Source organism: Dasypus novemcinctus, chromosome 10 (assembly GCF_030445035.2).
Source record: "Dasypus novemcinctus isolate mDasNov1 chromosome 10, mDasNov1.1.hap2, whole genome shotgun sequence".
Taxonomy (NCBI): Eukaryota; Metazoa; Chordata; class Mammalia; order Cingulata; family Dasypodidae; genus Dasypus; species Dasypus novemcinctus.
In genome coordinates this window covers 120366197-120385871 of record NC_080682.1, presented here as the reverse complement: position 1 = coordinate 120385871, position 19675 = coordinate 120366197, and the positions used below count along the sequence as shown (strand labels likewise).

Below are 19675 nucleotides of genomic sequence, written 5' to 3'. Positions count from 1 at the left end.
CAGAAAGAATGAATGGCAAAGATGACAAAATGTTAAAATTGGTGGATATGGGAATCAGTGGGCAGGCTATGTGAGAGTTCTCTGTTTAAGATTTACATTATTTTTTAACTGCCCTATAAGTTTGAAATTATTTCAAAATAGAAACTTATGGGAAAAAAATGAGTGAAAGACTGAAAATATAATGGTATTTGGTACACTATAGTTATGAATATGCTAAAATGTCCATGGTCTAAATGTTTTGCCTCTGGATAGTATTATAAGCTTAAAGGGGGAAAAGTCATCAATGATGAACAAAATTTTCACTTTCAATGTTTTTAATTTTATAAAGGTTTTCATTAAGTTCATAGTCACTAAGCAATTTCAAAATTTGGGTTTCATTATCCTTCTGACTTCATACAAATGGAGTCATTTTATCTTCAAAACATGACAAATTACAGAATCCATTAAAAATTATTTTATTCAAATTATGTTTTCCAAAAGAGAGGGTTCTGTGCTAGTCGTCTTTGAAAGTTTTCATACCTAGAAAAGAAAAATATATATTTTTATGTTTACAAGAAAACTGAACAGTAGCTTTCACAATCCGCCAAATGACATCAAAAACAAGCAATTTTACATGTCACATCTAAAAAGCTAAGATTAAGAACCTACAAAGATATTTTTTCTGGGAATTTAATCATATTCATAAAAAGGTAGCCAACATAGTGATTTAAATACAAGAGCAGTTTTGATTAGATTGCATCAGAGAACACACACCATAATAAATTTTATTAATTGTTTCTCTTCTGCAAATTTGAAAACCAGAAAAGGGCTTAAGAAAAAAATCAGATCTAACTCCTCCTTCCTCATTCCACTGATGAGCAAACAAGTGCTGTGCTCAAGATCACAAAGCTACATGGCGACAGTGCTCAAAACCTAGCATATTCCAGAACTCTCCATGCTGCACCATACTGCCATTCCAATAAATTTTCCTTATGTTTTCCCAACAATCGGGTTATTTATAAGAAATACCTATAAAACAGAAATATGGGAAAGCTGGGGGGATAGATTTATTAGTCATTCACCTACAGGATACAATATAAACCACCCTGATACCCTGCACGTTTGTTTCGATCAAGACTTTCTAAACGTAAGAAAAAAATTGTTTTGATTGATATGTGCCTTCTAATTCAAAATATACAAAAAACTGTCAATACTTAATAGTGGCCACTAAAACACAGACGATTATATTTCCTTGCTTTATAAATTAAAAAGTGACTACTATATAACAATATTTACAGTAATACCATTCCTGATCTGAATACTATAGTACATACTTACTGGAATGCAAATATTAATGTATGCTAATGCCTACCATAAATATGTTAAATGTGAAAGAAGAAATACATTCACAGGCAAAATACATATAAAGTTACTAAAAGACTTAATAATACAGATACAAAACTCTCCATACCATTTTAGAACCACATTTGCTGGAATGAACATTTCAGAGGGACTTGGTGTCATCTGGGCCTGAGAGACAGCAAATGATGATGCAAAATTGTAGAAGTTGTCCAACATCTTCTGCGTGAACTAAAAAGTTAATAATAGATAAATGAGTTACAGTAAATACTCCATTTAGATAAATATTTTTAATTAAAAAATGTTCCTCCATTAACTTCGTTTTAAGGATATCATTTCTAAGACAATCTTATGTTGAAAGTTATTTAGGGGTAGTTATAAAATGATGTCGTAGCAGATATATATTCAAAACCATAACAACCAAGTACTTCCAATACTTTTTTTATAACTCAAAGAATTTCTGTGATTGTCTAATATCTTACGTTTCTAACATTCATTAATTTTGAAGGGGAAAACTTTTTCCTCAAAATATCTTCTTTCATCTCTACCACTGCATCCACTATCCACTATGCCCACATCCTCAAACACCACTCACCCAAATCAGCCTGTTTTCTCATATAAAATGGCAACCATCTCTAAAAAGATAAAAGCTTAATAAAGACACAACTGGTTACTTGCCATCAACTCTAAAGAAGAAAAGATAGCACAATTCAGTTTCCTCAAATCCACTAACATCTTTCAAATCTCCTTGCTAAAAGCTATGAGTAAATTGATTCATATTTCCTAAGACTCAAATGGATTTATGCACTGAACCCACATGGAAATGAACTACTAAAAATAATATCACCTTCTATTCACTAATCCTCGCAATCTCACTTTCTCAGAAATGCAAAACCAGCCATGAAGTCGTCCACTGTCTCTTCTCTACACAAGAGCAATTGTCAGATTGTTTGTGTAATTACACAAAGGTAATACAATCTAAGAGACTGCTGTTAAGGTATTTGAGCCAATATCAGAGTTCAGTAAGGTTGTTAACAGATCGATATCCAGGAAAAACCAAAAGCAATCCTTTGTACCAGCAACAAAAATTAGAAATGTACCTTTATAAATATCCAATCCAAATTATCAACAAACTCTATAAGATATCTAGGGGAAAAAAGCTAACAAACCGGATAAGGTCTTTGTGGAAAATATTATGACTGTATAGACAAGAAAGAAAACAAATAAAAGAAGTATGCCATGTTCTATAGAAAGATACACTGTATTAATGGATGATAAGACAATATGGAAATGGTAGAAATTCTCCCAAATTAAATCTATAAATCTGTTATTTCCAAAAAAATTTCAACAAGGCTTTTCATGGGAACTTGACAAGATGATCCTAAAATTTTTATGAAGAACATCGAAGATGATTTTGTTGACCAGGAGGAAGAACTACCAGATATTAAGAGTTTTACTGGGAAAAGGGCAAGAAAAGGACAAAACTGTGAATATAAATTTAACAAAAAAATATATTGGTATGGTGTGGAGAAAAGAAGCATATGTTGAGTAACGGGAGTAAAATATGTTTCATATTGGTAAGTCAATGGAAAATATCTGTAACACCGATGGATAAAGAAATAATAGATTAAGCAAAGTTTTCTGATACATGGAGATAAATATGGAAAAAATAGATAAAGGGTTGAAAGTGATTGCTTCTGGGGAGTTGAATAAGGGTAGAAAGTAGTACAACTGAGGACAGCTGTCTTATATATAAAACTATTTAAGCCATGTATATGTACTACTCTGATAAAAATTTAAGTGAAACAAAAGTAATTAAGAGTAACTAAATTAGACACATGCTTAAACACACACAAATAGCATTATATATGTATATATTTGTAGCTATATATGTATGTTCTTAAAAAAGTAATAAAATATGGCTAGGAAAGATATAAAAAGTTAAGAGTAGCTACCTAGAGGGTTAAGCCAGGAGAAGCCAGAGTGTGGTGGGTTGTATTGTATGCTTTCTTCAGGAAAAAAAATTAGTAGCAAATATGACAAAATATAACATTAGCTAAATCTAGATGTAAGACACATGGAAATCATAGTATATATCCCCTATAAAAAGAGCTCTACAAGGACAGGTTTTTTTTTTCTATCTTTTCTATCTATTTTATTTAGAAAATGAATGGCTTACAGCAGATAAACATTTGTGGCATGTATGAATTATTCTCTATTTTTCTGTGAATTTAAAGTATTTCATAATAAAATATTTAATAAAAATTTATCTGCTTTATAACAAACTCAAAAAATTTATTATTATATAGAATAAATGCCTCTTGCCTGTCTCCAGGGATACTTCTGATGTGTATTTTTCCAAACATTTTTCTAATATAGAAAATGTGCTAGAAAATACTGTAAGTTTAAAAAAAAATACTGTAAGTTTTGCATTACAACTTACTTTTATCAGCAAGTTTATTTAAAAGATTAATGAAAGAACTCAGATGTTCCAAGTCCCTCAAGAAACTATACTGTTTATCTGCTGCCCTTTATAACACACACTTATCAAATATAGTAGGGATTGAATGGTGGTCCAACAAAGATATGCTCACCCAGAACCTGGGAACGTGACCTTATTTGGAAAAAAGTTTTCTGCATGTTTAATTAAGGATCTCCCAATGTGATTGTCCTGGATTACCTTTATACATGAGGAAGAGAGAAATGAGAGAGGGAACAGACAAGAAGGCCATGTGAAGATGAAGGCAGAAACTGGGGTGATGCAGAAACACAGAATGCCAAAAGTCACCAGAGGCTGGAAGAGGCAAGGAAAGATTCTCCCCTACCGCCTTCAGAGAAAGCATGGCTCCAACACCTTGATTTTGGACTTCTGGCCTCCTGAACTAAGACAGAATGAATTTCTCTTATTTAAAGCCACCATGTTGTGGTAATCAGTTATACCAGCCATAGGAAACTAATTTTACCTCGACTGTCACGTTTTTTTTTTCTATCTGGTTGCATCATCGTCTTTTTTGGTGCATCGCTTTGCTGCAAAGGGGACTGCGCCTCTCCAAGCCACTTTTTCCTTTTCTTTACCAGGAGATGCTGGGGATGGAACCAGGTCCTCCATGTGGTAAACGGGAGCTCAACTGCTTGAGCCACAGCCACTCCCCTCTGTCACTCTTAATTCTAGCCACTCTCAAGAGACTGTGACAAGTGTCCCTTTAAATTCATGACCACAACCCACAAAAGTGTGCCTTTACTGCTTCCCAGCACATCCATAGTTTCCCTAGTCCATTCATCTTCCTCTTCAACTAGGGGACTTACTGAATAATCCCTTTTCTTTAAATTTCCAATTGCTTCTTTCCCCTCAATCTTACCTGACAAACCTTGTTTCCTATTTTACTGAGCAAAGAGAAATAAACTCACACAAGTTCTCATCACTACATCTACCAACCTACCTGAATCAGTGCCTCACTATCCGTTACTATCAATACTGGCCACTATCCTACCTAAAGCAAACATTTCCATGTATCCATCTTCCATTCCTTACTCAGACATTTCAGCAATTCTCTTCACTTTCCCACATCGTTTATTTTTTCCCTCTCTACTGCATCAGTTGTAACATGATATAGTATCTCTCATTAAAAACATGAAAAAACAAAAAAACTTTCCTGTTTTTCCTGTTCCAAGTCCCTCAAGATACTATACCACTTATCTGCTGCCCTTTATAACACAAACTCATCAAGAGTCATCTATAGGGGAGCAGATGTGGCTCAAGTGGTTGAGTGCCTGCTTCTCACATGGGGTTTGGTCCTGGTCCCTCCAAAAAAAAAAAAGAAACAAACAAACAACAAGCAAAGGAATGAAAACAACAACAACAACAACAACAAACTCAGGGGAGATGATGTGGCTCAGTGGTTGAGTACCGGCTTCCTGCATTCAAGGTCCCAGGTTTAATCCCCAGCCCAGGTACTTCAAAAAAAAAAGCCATCTATATTCACTGTTTCCATTTCCTCCCCTCTACTTCTCTTATCCTCACACCAAATTCCCCTACTATTTCATTGAAACAACTCTTGACCAAGTACTCAATGACTTCTATCTTGTTAAAATACAATGGTTAATTATTGGTCCTTGTCTTACTTGACCCATCAGCAACATAACTTGTTAAATTCTTTCTTCTTAAAACAGTCTTCACTTTACTTCCAAAATACCATATTTTGGGTCTCCTCTTATTCATAGGTTCTCCTTTTCATTTATTTCTCCTCATTTCTCAAGCTTTTCAACTTTGAAGTACCTGTGAACTCAGTCACTGACTGACTTCTCTAGTGATTGTATCTAATCGTATTTTTTCCATTTTTTCATTTTTCAAAAGATACTTAGATTATACAAATGTTACATAAAAAATATAAGGGTTTCCCATACGCCCCTCTCCACACCTCCCACATTTTCCCACATTAACAATATCCTTCATTAGTGAGGTACATTCATTGCAATTGATGAACACATTTTGGAACATTGCTACTAAGCATGGATTAAAAGTTTACACTTCCTCTCACCCAATTCTGTAGGTTATGGCAAGATTTAAAATGGCCTATATCTGTTGTTACAATGTCATTCAGGACAATTCCCAAGACCCCAAAATGCCCCCATATTAAACCTGTTTTTCCCTCTCCCTGCCCTCAAAACCTCCAGTGGCCACTGCCTCCACATGAATGATATAATTTCTTCCATTGCTAGAATCACAGTAAGTCTATATTAGAATACCAGTAAGTTTACTTTAGTCCATAGTTCATTCCCCAATCCTGAGGATTCTGGGATGGTGATGCCCACTCCACCTCTAATTGAGAGGGGGCTGTGATCCCACAGGGCCAATATAGGAGTCTCTTGCTGGCTGTTTCTACTCCAATATATTGTCTCTATAGTGCTAACTACTGAATTTATATCTCTAACTCAGATCTCCCCCTTGAACTCTAGACTTGTCAGCTCCAGCAGAATGTCTAACAGGTATGTCAAATATAGCACTAACAAAACTGAACTCTGAATTCTACTCCCAGCCCATATGTGTTTTCACATAATGTCGCAGTGTGGGCTCGCCCGGAGGGCCGCTGCAGGGGCGGTGTGGGCTCGGGCGGAGGGCTGCAACACACGGAGGGGCCTTCCGAGAAGGCGCTCTGGGGCCGGCAAGGTGCGGAGGACGCGCGGTAGGAAGAAGACTACCGGGGACACCAGGATCTGTGCGCAAGTCTGATTTATTCAGGAAGTACAGCGGTTAATATAGGGTGAAGATGGGGGAGGGGCAGGGGGCGTGGCCGGGGGCGGCAGACGGCTGATAGGTTCGTGCAGGGGTGCATCACTGGTTGCGGGCAGAAGACAGGGTAGCCAGGGTTCTTGGCGGCAGCGAGGCGGGGCTGTCATGGCGCGGCGGTGGCCCTCGGGGGAGAGGCGGGGTTAGGCCACCGAGGGGGAAGCGGATGCAGCTGGGCAGAGGGGCGGGCAGTACGCCCGAACCCCAAGCGGAGGGCCTTAACGCCCGTTCCCGCCACCCGGGTCCGACTCGCACCGGCGCCTGGAGACGAGCCGATCCTTGCTGTCGTGCGCTCCCACACGGTGCCACCCTACAACATAATATTCCTGAGTTGCAATCCCTCAAGCCAAAATCCTTGGAGCCACACTTGACATCTCTCTGTGTCTCAGGTCCCACACGTTATCTACACCATAAAACTCTAACGTCCTGAGACCATTCCAACAGGGAAGAAGAGTATCTTCATCAAATGGTGCTGGGAAATCAACATGCAAAGAATAAGTTGTACCCTCACCATTCCCTATCCATAAAATTAACTCAAAATGAAACAAAATACCTAAATACCTAAATTTAAGAACTAAAACTATAAAATTCATGGAAAAAACATAGTTATAATTTTTATGACCTCAGACTTAGCACTGGTTTCTCAAATATGACACCAGAAATATAGGCAACAAAAGAAAAAAGAGATGAAGCATAAATCATCAAACTTAAAAACTTTTGTGTATTAAAGGACAGTAAAAAACAACGCACAGAATGGGAGAAAATATTTGCTAATGATATCTTTGATGAGGGTTTAAAGTCTAAAATATATAAAGAACTCTTACAACTAAACAAGACAAAAAATTTTTAACTGGAAAATGATTTAAATGGACATTTTTCCAAAGAAGATATACATATGGCCAATAAGCACAGACAAAAATGCTCAATAACCTAGGTCTTATTGTATAACATAGAGAACCCTACTACAGACAACTGACTATAGCTAACAGTACAAGTATAATAATCTTCTTTCATGAATTATAACAAATGTATGACGCTAATACAAGGTGTTAATAATAGGGTGATAAGTGGGAAAAAATACATGTAATATAAATTACAGACGATAGTTAATAGTGCTATCTTAATAAATCATTTATCAGTTGTAAAAAAAAAAGTACCACACTAATGCAAAGTGCCAACAATAGGGGGGTATTGGGAACACTGTATTTTTTTATATGGTTTTCCTGTAAACCCACAACTTTCTCCAGTTGGAAAAAAAATAGGACATTTCACAGGCCTGTGTATTGGGAATTTTAAATGAGGTAATCCATGTACACTGCTCACACAGTGTGTAGAACAAAGACACTCTGAAGAAATGCTGACTGCTACTGTTAAAAAAATAGTACAATTATAAAAAAGAACTACCATCAATTGAAACAAATGTTCCACACCAATGCAAGATGTTGGTGGTGGAGTGGTGTATGGGAATTCTATATTTTATGTATGATTGTTCTATAAACCCACAACACCCATGTAGAAGTTTGATATGGTTATGAATTCCAAAAATAGATACTGGATTATGTTCGTAATCTGGTCTGTTCCTGGGCCTGACTGAGTTATGATTAGGGCTTTAATTGGGCCACGTCATTAGGGTATCCCCACCTAGGGGTGGGGACTCACAGATAAAAGGCATGGCCAAGGACAGAGTTGAGGGTTTTCTGATGTTGGAGTTTGATGCTGAAGACTTAAGCTGGAGCCCCGGGAAGTAAGCTCCCAGAGGAAAGAGAAGCCAGCCCCAGGAAGAAAGGAACCTTGAACCCAGAGAAAAGCAAGCCCCAGGAACGTAGGAACCCAGGAAGCCTGAACCCTTGCAGATGTTGGCAGTCATCTTGTTCCAACATGTGGAAATAGACTTTGGTGAGGGAAGTATCTTAGGCTTTATGGCCTGGTAACTGTAGTCTCCTACCCCAAATAAACACCCTTTATTAACACCCAGCAGACTTCTGGTGTTTTGCATCAGCACCCCTTTGGCTGACTAAAACATTCCCTAATAAAATTTTTTAAAAAAAATGACAAGATACCACTTCACACCCACTGGGATGGCTATAATAGCAATAAGATAATAACAAGTGTTGACAAGGATGTGGAAAAACTGGAACCCTCACTCCAAATTCCCCTATGATAAAACAGTACAGCCACTGTGGAAAACAGTTTGCTGGTTCCTCAAAAAGTTAAACAGTGAACTACCATATGACCCAGCAATATATACCTAGGTTTATACCCAAAATAACTGAAAATAGGGACTCAAACAGATATTTGTGGGCCAAAGTTCAAAGTATCATAATTTACTCACAATAGCCAAAAGACTAAAATAACCCAAGTGTCCATTAACAGATGAATGGATAAACAAAATATGGTGTACATATATATATTCCACACAATAGAATACAGCCATGAAAAGGAATGAATTCTAATACATACTACAACATGGACAAACCGTGGAAACCTTATGCTAAGTGAAATAAGCCAGACACAAAAGGACCACTATTGCATAATTTCATTCGTAAGAAATACCTAGAATAGACAAATTCTTAAGAGACAGAAAGGAGATTAGAGGTTACCAGGGGTTAGAGGAAAGGGGAATGGGGTGTTATTGCTTAATGGGTAGAGTTTCTCTTGGGGGTACAGAAATATTTTGGAAATAAGATAGTGGTGATCGTTGCACAACATTGTGTATATAATTAATGCCACTGTATTGTACATCTAACACTGGTTAAAATGGAAAATTTTGTTATGTATATTTTGCCACAACGAAAGAGACTAAGACAAAAAGGAGTGGGGGTGGTCAAAATAATACCAGAGTCGGGTGGGGGTGGCGGGGGTGAATGGGGACCTCATATTTTTTGAATGTAATATTTTTTTTAAAAAATGGGGAAAAAAAAATACCAGAGTCAACTTGAAAGAACTCCTAATGGTCAAAGCAATAAAATAAAGAACAATAATACTGGATATTAATCCACAGACTAAAATAAAACCCATGTATCCATACTGATATAAACAAATTGATTATTTAAATGAATGGAGAAGTGATACCTCATTCATAGAACAGAATTCCCATTAATAAATACAGAAGAAAAAAGAAACATTTAAAAATCACCATTAGACAAACACAATAATAATCATTGCAGAAAAGATTCACGAATTGATAAAATTAACATTTAAGGAAAAACTTAAAATTTTAAGGAAAACAGCATTGCATAATCAAAGTACCTACCCCAAGATACATATTAGATTATCATGAAGGGAAAGACAATAGTTTTGTAGTAGTGGAAGTCTGCAGAAACTACTGTAATGAAATTATCAAGCTAAATATCTTTAGTATTAAGACATATTTAACCATGAACCCCTTGACATTTGCCTGAGGACACAGCAAATTTGTGGTTTTCCTGCCAAAACTGTATAACCTCATTCCAATCATGACAAATATCAGCCAATCTCATATTAAGGAATTTCCTGGAAAAAACTCACAAATACTTTTCAAAACTGTCAAGGTCATAAAAGACAAGAAAAGGCTAGAAAACTGTTACAGACTGCTGGAAACTAAGGAGAAATAACAATTAAATGCATTGTGGTATCCTAGATAGTATCCTGGACCAAAAAAGGGACATTTGTGGAAAAACTGGTGAAATTCAAATAAGCTCGATAATAGTATTGTACCAATGTTAATTTCTTTGTTTTGATCACTGCATGATGGCTATGTAAGATGTTAAAATTGAGGAAGCTTCGTAAGAAAGAGACAGAAAAACTATGTACTATTTTTGTACCTTTCCTGTAAATGTAAAATTTGTTCAAAATGAAGTTTAAAAGTAAAAACAAAACAAAAAACTATTGGCTCCGTCTTCAAAATATCTCTAGAAATCAATTATTTTTCATCAGTTCCAAGCCTACTGATCTGGTACAAGTCATTATCACTTCTCATCTACATTTGCACAAGAGCCTTCCCTAAATTATCTTCTCTCCACAGGTATAAAAGTGATCCTTTTAAAACATAAGTTACCAGAAAAATAGCTAGAAGAAAGGCAGAAATGGTCTGGAAATAAATCTGCTAGGGTTTAGGATGCAGCAGGAAGACTGAACACTGCCTAGAAGAGAGAAGGGCAAAGGAAAAGAACAGGGACAGTAAAACTGAGTGCTGCAGCTGCAACTACTCATATCCTCCCCCACCCTCTAGACACTTTTGAATTCTACAGACAAAGGGGGCCCTGAAGAACCACCTCCCCAGGAAAGGGGAGAGAGAGGGACATAACCTACGGTTGGCTCAGCTTGTGACCCTCACATTTGGTCTGCTGTGTCCCAGGAGCCCTTCCAAGCTGGGTGGGGCCACTGTTTGCCTTGGGAGCCCGCAAGGGACTGAGAGATCCAACCATCTCAATCTCCCTCTCTGCTGACCAGGACTGGCTGTTGAGGACACAGAGGGGAGAGGAACTATTTCCTGCCAGGGAAAAGGGAGGGGGCTGCCAGCAAAGGCTGGAGAACTGCCTCTGACAATGGTTGAATTAGCAGGCCCTTAGCCTCCAGGCAGGAACCTCTATGCACACTGATCCAGTCTCTGATGCAGCAAACACTCCGACTAGGCTTTGAACTGATTAAGTCTGCCAAATAGCAACATCTGCTGGCAGACATAGGAAACGCACATGAGGAAATTGAACGTAAAGGAGAGACTTTTCCCAGCCTGTACATTACAGCCTCCCTCCTCAAAGCCCTTGGAGGAGGGTCTGCAACCCATTACTGGGTCCAGGACCCAGGTGTGAACAACTAATAATAAGAACAATCCAAAAGACCTAGAACAGGTTAAACTGAGAATCAAAGAACAGCAGTAACACAGAGCCTCCCACCACTAAATCTGTATGAAAGAAAGAAACTGAGCATCTGAGTAAACTCACCACTGTAATCAGATACATAGACATCTGCATAATATCACAAGCCATACTAAGAAAATGGAAGAAACTGGGAAGTGGGTGTGGCTCAACAGGTACAGCGCCCACCTACCATATAGGAAGTCCAAGGGTTTGATAGCCAGGGCCTCCTGGCTCGTGTGCTGAGCTGGCCCACACGCAAAGTGCTGCGTGCAAGGAGTGCCAGTCCACACAGGGATGCCCCCAAGTAAGGGTGTCCCCATGCAAAAAGCCTTGCATAAGGAGAGCTGCCCCGTGTGAAACCGTAGGCCACCCAGAAGTCGTGACACACACACGGAGAGCTGATGGAGCAAGATGACACAACAAAAAGAGATACAGACCCCCGGTGCTGCCTGATGAGAATACTAGCAGACACAGAAGAACACACAGTGAATGGACACAGAGAGCAGACAATGGGGGTGGGGTGAAGGGGGTGGGGAGAAATAAATAAATCATTTTTTAAAAAGGAAGAAAATGGAAGAAATGGCCCAAGGAAATGAATATATCAAAACCCCAGAGGACATACAGGATTTGAAACAACTAGTCAATGAAATGCCCACAAATTTCCAAATCTAAATTAATGAGTTGAAAGACAATATGGCTAAAGAGATAAGGACATCAAGAACACACTGAGCGAGCACAAAGAATTTGAAAAACTGAATGGAAAAATAACAGAGCTCATGGGAATGAAAGACAAGGTAAATGAGATTAAAAAAACACATTAGAGGCATATAATAGTAAACGAAATGATAGAAATATAAATGATACAGAAGACAGAACAGCTGAAATTGAAGAGAGAAAAAGAAAAGAAAAAAGAATGGAAATAAACAGGTGCTCGGGCAGTTGGATGATAACATGAAATGCAACATCATACGTGTTATGGGAGTTCCAGAAGGAGAAGAGAAGGGAAAAGGGGCAGAAAGAGTATTTGAGGAAATAATGGCTGAAAATTTCCCAACTCTCATGTAAGAAATGAACTTACATGTTTAAGAAGCACAACGTACCCCATTCAGACACATATTACTCAGAATGTCAAACATCAAAGAAAAAGGAAATTCGGAGAGCAGCAGGGAGAAGCAAACCATCACTACAAGGAATGCCCATTAAGACTTCGTGTGGATTTCTCATCAGAAACGATGGAGGTGGTATGATGCAATTAGGATACTGCAAGCGAAAAACTGTCAGCCAAGAATTCACTATCTAGCAAAATTGACCATCAAATACAAAGATGAGTTTAAAATATTCACAAACTAAAAGAAAATAAGAGAATTCATATAAAAGAATCTGCCTTTGATGGAACCATTAAAGGGAGCCTTACACAGCTTGAAAAGAAAAGACAGGAGAGAGAGGCTTGGAGAAGAGTATAAAAAGCAAGACTATCAGAAAGGATAACCAAAAGAGTATAAAGACAAAAGAAAATAAGATGTGACATATAAAAACCAAAGAGAAAAATCATGGAAGTAAATAAGGTGTTTATAGTAATGTCACTGAACGTGAATTGATTTAGCTCACCAATCAAAAGATAAAGGATGACAAAATAGATAAAATAACATGAACCATCTATATGCTGTCGACAAGAGACTGACCTTGTATCCCTGAACCAGGCATACAAAATGGCTGAAAGTGAAAGGCTGGAAAAATACACTCCATGCAAACAGTAACCAAAAAGAGCAGGGGTAGCTATACCAATGTCAGACAAAACAGACTTTAAATGCAAAGAAGTTATAAGAGATAAATAAGCCCATTATATAGTAATTAAAGGAACAATCCACAAAGGAAGAAATAAGTCATAAGTATCTATGAACCTACGCAGAGTGCCCAAAATACATGAGGCAAACTCTGGAAAAACTGAAAGGAGAAAGAGACATCTCTACAGTAACAGAGACTTCAACACACCATTCACACCATTAGATGGAACTACTAGAAAGAAGATCAACAAGGAAACAGAACATGACCAATATGATAAACAAGCTAGACCTAACAGATATACAGAACACTGAACCCAAACTCACTGGATTATACATACTTCCTAAGTGCTCATGCATCTTTCTCCAGGATAGGCCACATGTTAGGGCAAAATGCAGCTCTCAAATTATACAAAGCACCTTCTCAGATCATAATAGAATGAACTGGAAATCAATGATAGATAGGAAATAGATAAAATCGCAACGTGTGGAGACAGAAATACTCCTAAATAATCAGTGGGTCAAAGAAGAATTGTAAGCGAAATTAGTAAGTATATCAAAACAAATGAAAATGAGACCACAACTTATCAAAACTTATTGGGTACAGCGAAGACAGGGCTGAGAGGGAAAATTATAGCCTTAAATGCCTGTTTTAAATAAGAAAGAGCTAAAACCAAAGATCTAATGGAACAACCGGAGAAACTAGAAAAGAACAGCAAACCATTCCCAAAGCAAGCAGAAAGAGACAAAGATTATAGCAGAAATCAATGAAACTGAGAACAAAAATCTATACAGAAAGTCAACAAAATTACAGGCTGGTTCTTAGAGAAGATTAATAAAAGTAACAAACTCTTAGCTAAACTAACAAAGAAAAAAAGAGAGAAGACGCAGAAATCAAAAGGAAGTTATGGGGAAGCAGAATTGGCTCAACTGATAGAGCATCCACCTACCACATGCGAGGTCCAGGGTTCAAACCTAGGGCCTCATGACCTGTGTGGTGAGCTGGCCCATGCACAGTGCTGATGCACGCAAGGAGTGCCATGCCACACAGGGGTGTCACCCGCATAGGAGAGTCCCATGTGCAAGGAGTGTGCCCCATAAGAAGAGCTGCCCAGCACAAAAAAAATGCAGCCTGCCCAGGAGTGGGCACTGCACACACGGAAAGCTGATGCAGCAAGATGACACAACAAAAAAGAAACACAGATTCCCAGTGCCAATGACAATGCAAGTGGACAAAGAAGAACACACAGCAAATGGACAGAGAGAGCAGATGGGGGCGGGGGAGGGGAGAGAAAGAAATTTTTTTAAAAAACTTTGAAAAAAGAAAGGAAGTTATGACTGACCCCACAGAAATAAAAAGGATAAGAAAATATTATCGGAATTTGTATGCCAATAAACTAGACAATCTAGATGAAATGGACAAATTTCTAGAAATGTAAAAACAACCTATACTGACACTAAAATAATTACAAGAACTTAAAAAACCAATCTCATTTAAAGAGACTGAGGGAAGCAGATGTGGCTCAAGTGACTGACCTCCCACCTACCACATGGGAGGTCCCTGGTTCGGTTCCCGGTGCCTCCTAAAGAAGAAAACAAGCTGGCATGATGAGCAGGCTCAGCAAGCTGACATAACAAGAAACACAAGAAGAAAAACATAATGAGTGGCACAACAAAGTAGGGAGCAGAGGTTTCCAGTGCCTCCTACAGAGGACGAGCAAGACAGTGAGCTGATGCAATGGGCAGGTGGCAAGCTGACACAACAAGATGATGGAAAAAGAGATGCAAAAAGAAACACACAATGAGAGACACAACAAAGCAGAGAAAAGAGGTGGCTCAAGCTATTAGGCACCTCCCTCCTGTATCAGAGGCCCAAATTCGGTTCTCAATGCCTCCTAAAGAAACCATGAAGATGAACAGATACAACAAGGGCCAACATCAAAGGGGTGGGGAGAAATAAGTAAAATAAATAAATTAAATTTTTTAAAAGAAGAGAGAGATTGACTCCATCATCAAAAATCTCCCAACAAAGAAATGTTCAGGACCAGACAGCTTCAGAGGCAAATTCTACCAAACATTTCAAGAATTAATACCAATCCTGTCTAAACTCTTTCAAAAAGTTTAAGAAGAGGGAAAATTACCCAATATAGTTTATGAAGCCAAAATCACCCTAATATCAAAGTTAGATAAAGACACGACAAGAACAGAAAATTATAGCTCAATCTTTCTAATGAAGACAGATGAAAAAATACTCAACAAAATACTTGCAAGTAGAATCCAAAGCATATCAAAAGATTTATTATACACCACGAACAAGTGGGATTTATTCCTGTTATACAAGGGTGGTTCAACATAAGAAAATCAACTAACATAATACACTACACTAACAAATTGAAGGAAAAACACCGCATGATCAACTTTATCGATGGAGAAAAGGCATTTGACAACATCCAGCATCCTTTCTTGATAAAAATACATCAAAAGATAGGAATAGAAGGAAAATTCCATAATACGATAAAAGGCTGATATGAAAAACCCATAGTCAACATGGTACTCAATGGAGAAAGGACAAAATCTTTCCCTCTAAAGATCAGGAACAATACAAGGATGCCCACTGTCACCACTAGTATTCAACATTGTACTAGAAGTTCTAGCTAGAGCAATTAGACAAAAATAAATAAATAAAAGGCATCCAAATAGGAAAAGAAGACGTAAAACCCTCACTATTTGTTAATGATATGACCCTGCATTTATAAAGTTCTGAAATATCTAAGACAAAGCTACTTGAGTGAATAAATGAATTCAGGAAAGTGGCAGGATACAAGGTCAACACGTAAAAATTAGTGATGTTTTGGTACACTAGTATTGAACTATTTGTAGAGGAAATCAGTGAAAAAATTTCATTTACAATAGCAACATAAAGACTCAATTTAGCCAAAGATGTACAGAACCTATATTGAGAAAATTATAAAACAATGCTAAAAGTCAATGGAGACCTAAACAAATGGAAAGACATTCCATGTTCATAGATTAGAAGACTAAATATCATAAAGATATCAGTTCTACCCAAACTGATTTATAGATTCAATGCAATACCAATCAAAATTCCAACAGCTTACTTTATAGAAATAGAAAAGGAAACTACCAAATTCATTTGGAAGGGAAAGTACACCCGAACAGCCAAAAGCATTCTAAAAAAGAAGAGTGGTGTGTGAAGAATTTCACTGCCTGACCTTGAAACATAAAACAAAGCAATAGTGGTCAAAACAGTATGGCACTGGCATAAAGATAGACCCATTGATTAGTGGAATAGAATTGAGAGCCAGAAATATATCCTCATCTCTATGGTCAAATGGTTTTCAAGCAACCTACCAAAGCCATATTAACAGGACGAAACAGTCTCTTCAACAAATGGTGCTGGGAGAACTAGACATCCATAACCAAAAGATGAAAAAAGACCCCTATATTTCAATCCCTATACAAGAACTAATTCAAAATGGATCAAAGACCTAATTATGAAAGCCATGACCATAAAACTAGAAGAAAATATAGGGAAACATATTAAAGACCTTATGGTAGGCAGGTGGTGGTTTCTTGAACCTCACAACCAAAGCATAAACAACAAAGAAAAAATAAACCGGGCTGCCTCAAAATTAAACACTTTGAACCTCAAAGAACTTTGTCAAAAGGTAAAAAGGCAGCCAACTCAATTGGAGAAAATATTTGGAAATCACATATCAGTAAAGATTTAATATCCATGATATCTAAAGAAATGGTACAACTCAACAATAAAAAGACAAACAACCTAATTTAGAAATGGGCAAAAGACTTGAATAGACATTTGTCTGAACAAGATATACGAATGGCAAAAAAACACTTGAAAAAATGTTAAATATCCTTAGTGGTTAGGGAAATGCAAACAAAGCTACACTAAGATATCATGTCATGCCTATAAGAATGGCCACTATTAGAAGACAGAGAAATACAAGTGTTGCAGAGGATGTGGTGATACAGGGACTATTATTCACTGTTGGTGGGAATGAAGAATGATATAGCCACTGTGGAGGAATGTTTTGTAGTTCCTAAAGATGATCAATACAGATTTGCCACGTGACCCAGCAATACCATTACTGGGTATATACCCAGAACTGAGAGCAGTGACACAGATAGATACCTCCAAACCCATGTTCATAGTAGCATTCTTCATGATTGCCAAAAGATGGAAACAATCCAGGTGTCCAACAATGGATCCAATGAATGGATAAACAAATTGTGGTGTATATGCATGATGGAATATTATGCAGCTATAAGAAGAAATGAAGTTGTAAAGCATATGACAACATGGATGAGCCTGGAGGATATGTTGAGTGAAGCAAGCCAGATGCAAAAGGTCAAATGCTTTATGACTATGGTACCATGAACTAAATATATTGCATAATATCATGTAATTAATAACTTGAATATGGGTTACCAGAAAATAGAATGAGGTTAGAGAATGGAAAGTTAAGGGTTAACTTGTCCAAAATTGGTAAAAAGGTTGTTTGTTAATCTTTGGCATGAATAGAATAGGTGAAAGTACAACACAATGTCTGTAACTAGCTATACTATTACATGAGTATAACAGTGGTTTAAGGGGAAAGTCTAAGATCAGGTATATTACTAAAAGGAAAGCTAAAAAATGTATCAGGTACTGTATAGTATAGTAAAATCCCATGTGAAAATATAAATATGGGTAAAATTGCATACATAAGACCTTTTTTGTTTGAAACTGAATATATTGTTAATATCACAAGACTTTAATATCAGACAAAAAAACACATGCTAAGTGAAAGAAACCACATACAAAGTGCTACATATTGTATGATTCCATTTATATAAAATATAAGTATACATTAATTTATAAAGATGAAATTAGATTAGTGGCTATGTAAGGCTAGGGAAGGATAGGATTGAGAAGTAACTGCTAAGGGGTATGGAGTTTTTCTTTTTGGAATAATGAAATTGTTTTAAAATTTTTGTGATGATGAATGCAATATATTAAAAGCCACTGATTATACATTTTGGATAGATCATATGATATGTGAATATATCTCAGTAAAACTGTTTAAAAGTATAAATAAACAAATTGTGCAAGAATAGCCAGAAATATAGCAGGGAAAACACAGAGAGACTGAGCGGTAAAGAATTTTCTTTTTCGTTTATTATTATTATTGAAATAATGAAAATGCTCTAAGAATGACTGACGTGATGAATGCATAACTATGTGATTATACCAAGTACCACTGATTGTACACTTTGGATAAACTATATGCTTCATTATTATGTATCAATAAAATTCATTTGTTTTAAAAAAACACAAAACATGAATAAGATCATATTTAGTTTTCTGCTCAAAACAGATAAAAAGCAAAGGTCCAAAGAGGCCCTGTATTATTTGTCCTGTAGCCACATTTCCCATACTTTCCAACCTCATCTGCCATCTCTCACCCTTACTCACTTTACTATAGCCACAAAGACCTTCATATTATTCATCAAAAATAACAGACTTCTACCTCATTCTCCCCTTCAAGTCTTTGCTGAAATATTTTATCAGAAAGGCCTTCCCTTTCCACCTTATCTAAAATGATCTTCCAAATCACTCTCCTATTATCTTTACCTTGCTTTATGATATTTCATACCAGCTGCCTTCGCATGATATATTATATATTTACATATTAACTGTCTCTTCCCACTAAAATATAAGCTACATGAGGGAAGGAACGAGGTGTTCATAAACTACCCAATATAAAATGGGCAAAGGATATAAATACACAATTCATAAAAAAATCACATCTAAACAGTCAATAAACAAATGAAAAGATACTCAACCTCAATGGCAAGCAGATAATACAAATTAAAGTGTCAATGATATACTACTTCTCACCTAGCAGATAGGCAAAAACCAAAATAATATATTCTGCTACAAAAAGAATCAGGAAAAAGAAAGGCAAACTATAACACACCTTTTGAAAAAGCAAACTGGCATTACCATTTAAAAAGCAAATCCCATGAAAAAAAAAAGAGGTTTATAGGAATATATTTACACAAATGATTTTTGCAAGATTTTCTGAAGTGGGGAAAAAACTGAAAGCAAAATAAATGCCAACTAATGGGAAACAGCTGTACAAATTATGCTACATGTATAGTTGCAACTATTAAAAAGAACAAATTTGGTCCATACAAGTACACTTCCAGGTCTTTCCATAAGAGAGGTAAGCCAAAAAGGTGCCGGAAAAAACACATATGTAACAGGGGCCCATTTTTCTAAAATAATGGCAAAATACCTCTATAAACCTGTCACATGTATTTGTATATCATCACATGTACCTTGAAAAAATTATGAAAGGATATATATAAACCAGACTACTACTACTGATGCTCAAGGGGATATG

The 19675-nt window shown here is 36.8% G+C and overlaps 1 protein-coding gene across 4 annotated transcripts in view; it reads right to left on the bottom strand.

The window, feature by feature from the left end:
* Nucleotides 1-439: 439 nt before the first annotated feature.
* The window catches only part of HIKESHI (heat shock protein nuclear import factor hikeshi), a 64369-nt gene continuing 45133 nt past the window's right edge, over nt 440-19675 (bottom strand). For 2 of the 4 annotated variants that reach the window (XM_004455250.4, XM_004455249.5), the window contains 2 exons: nt 1451-1569; nt 440-519 (listed from right to left, as the gene is read on the bottom strand). In XM_004455250.4, the coding sequence (XP_004455307.2) occupies nt 465-519; nt 1451-1569 (174 nt within the window). In that variant the 3' untranslated portion in view covers nt 440-464. Of the gene's footprint in view, nt 520-1450; nt 1570-6588; nt 6936-19675 lie in introns of those variants that run through there. The other 2 variants (XM_058306151.2, XM_058306152.2) reach the window with 2 other exon arrangements.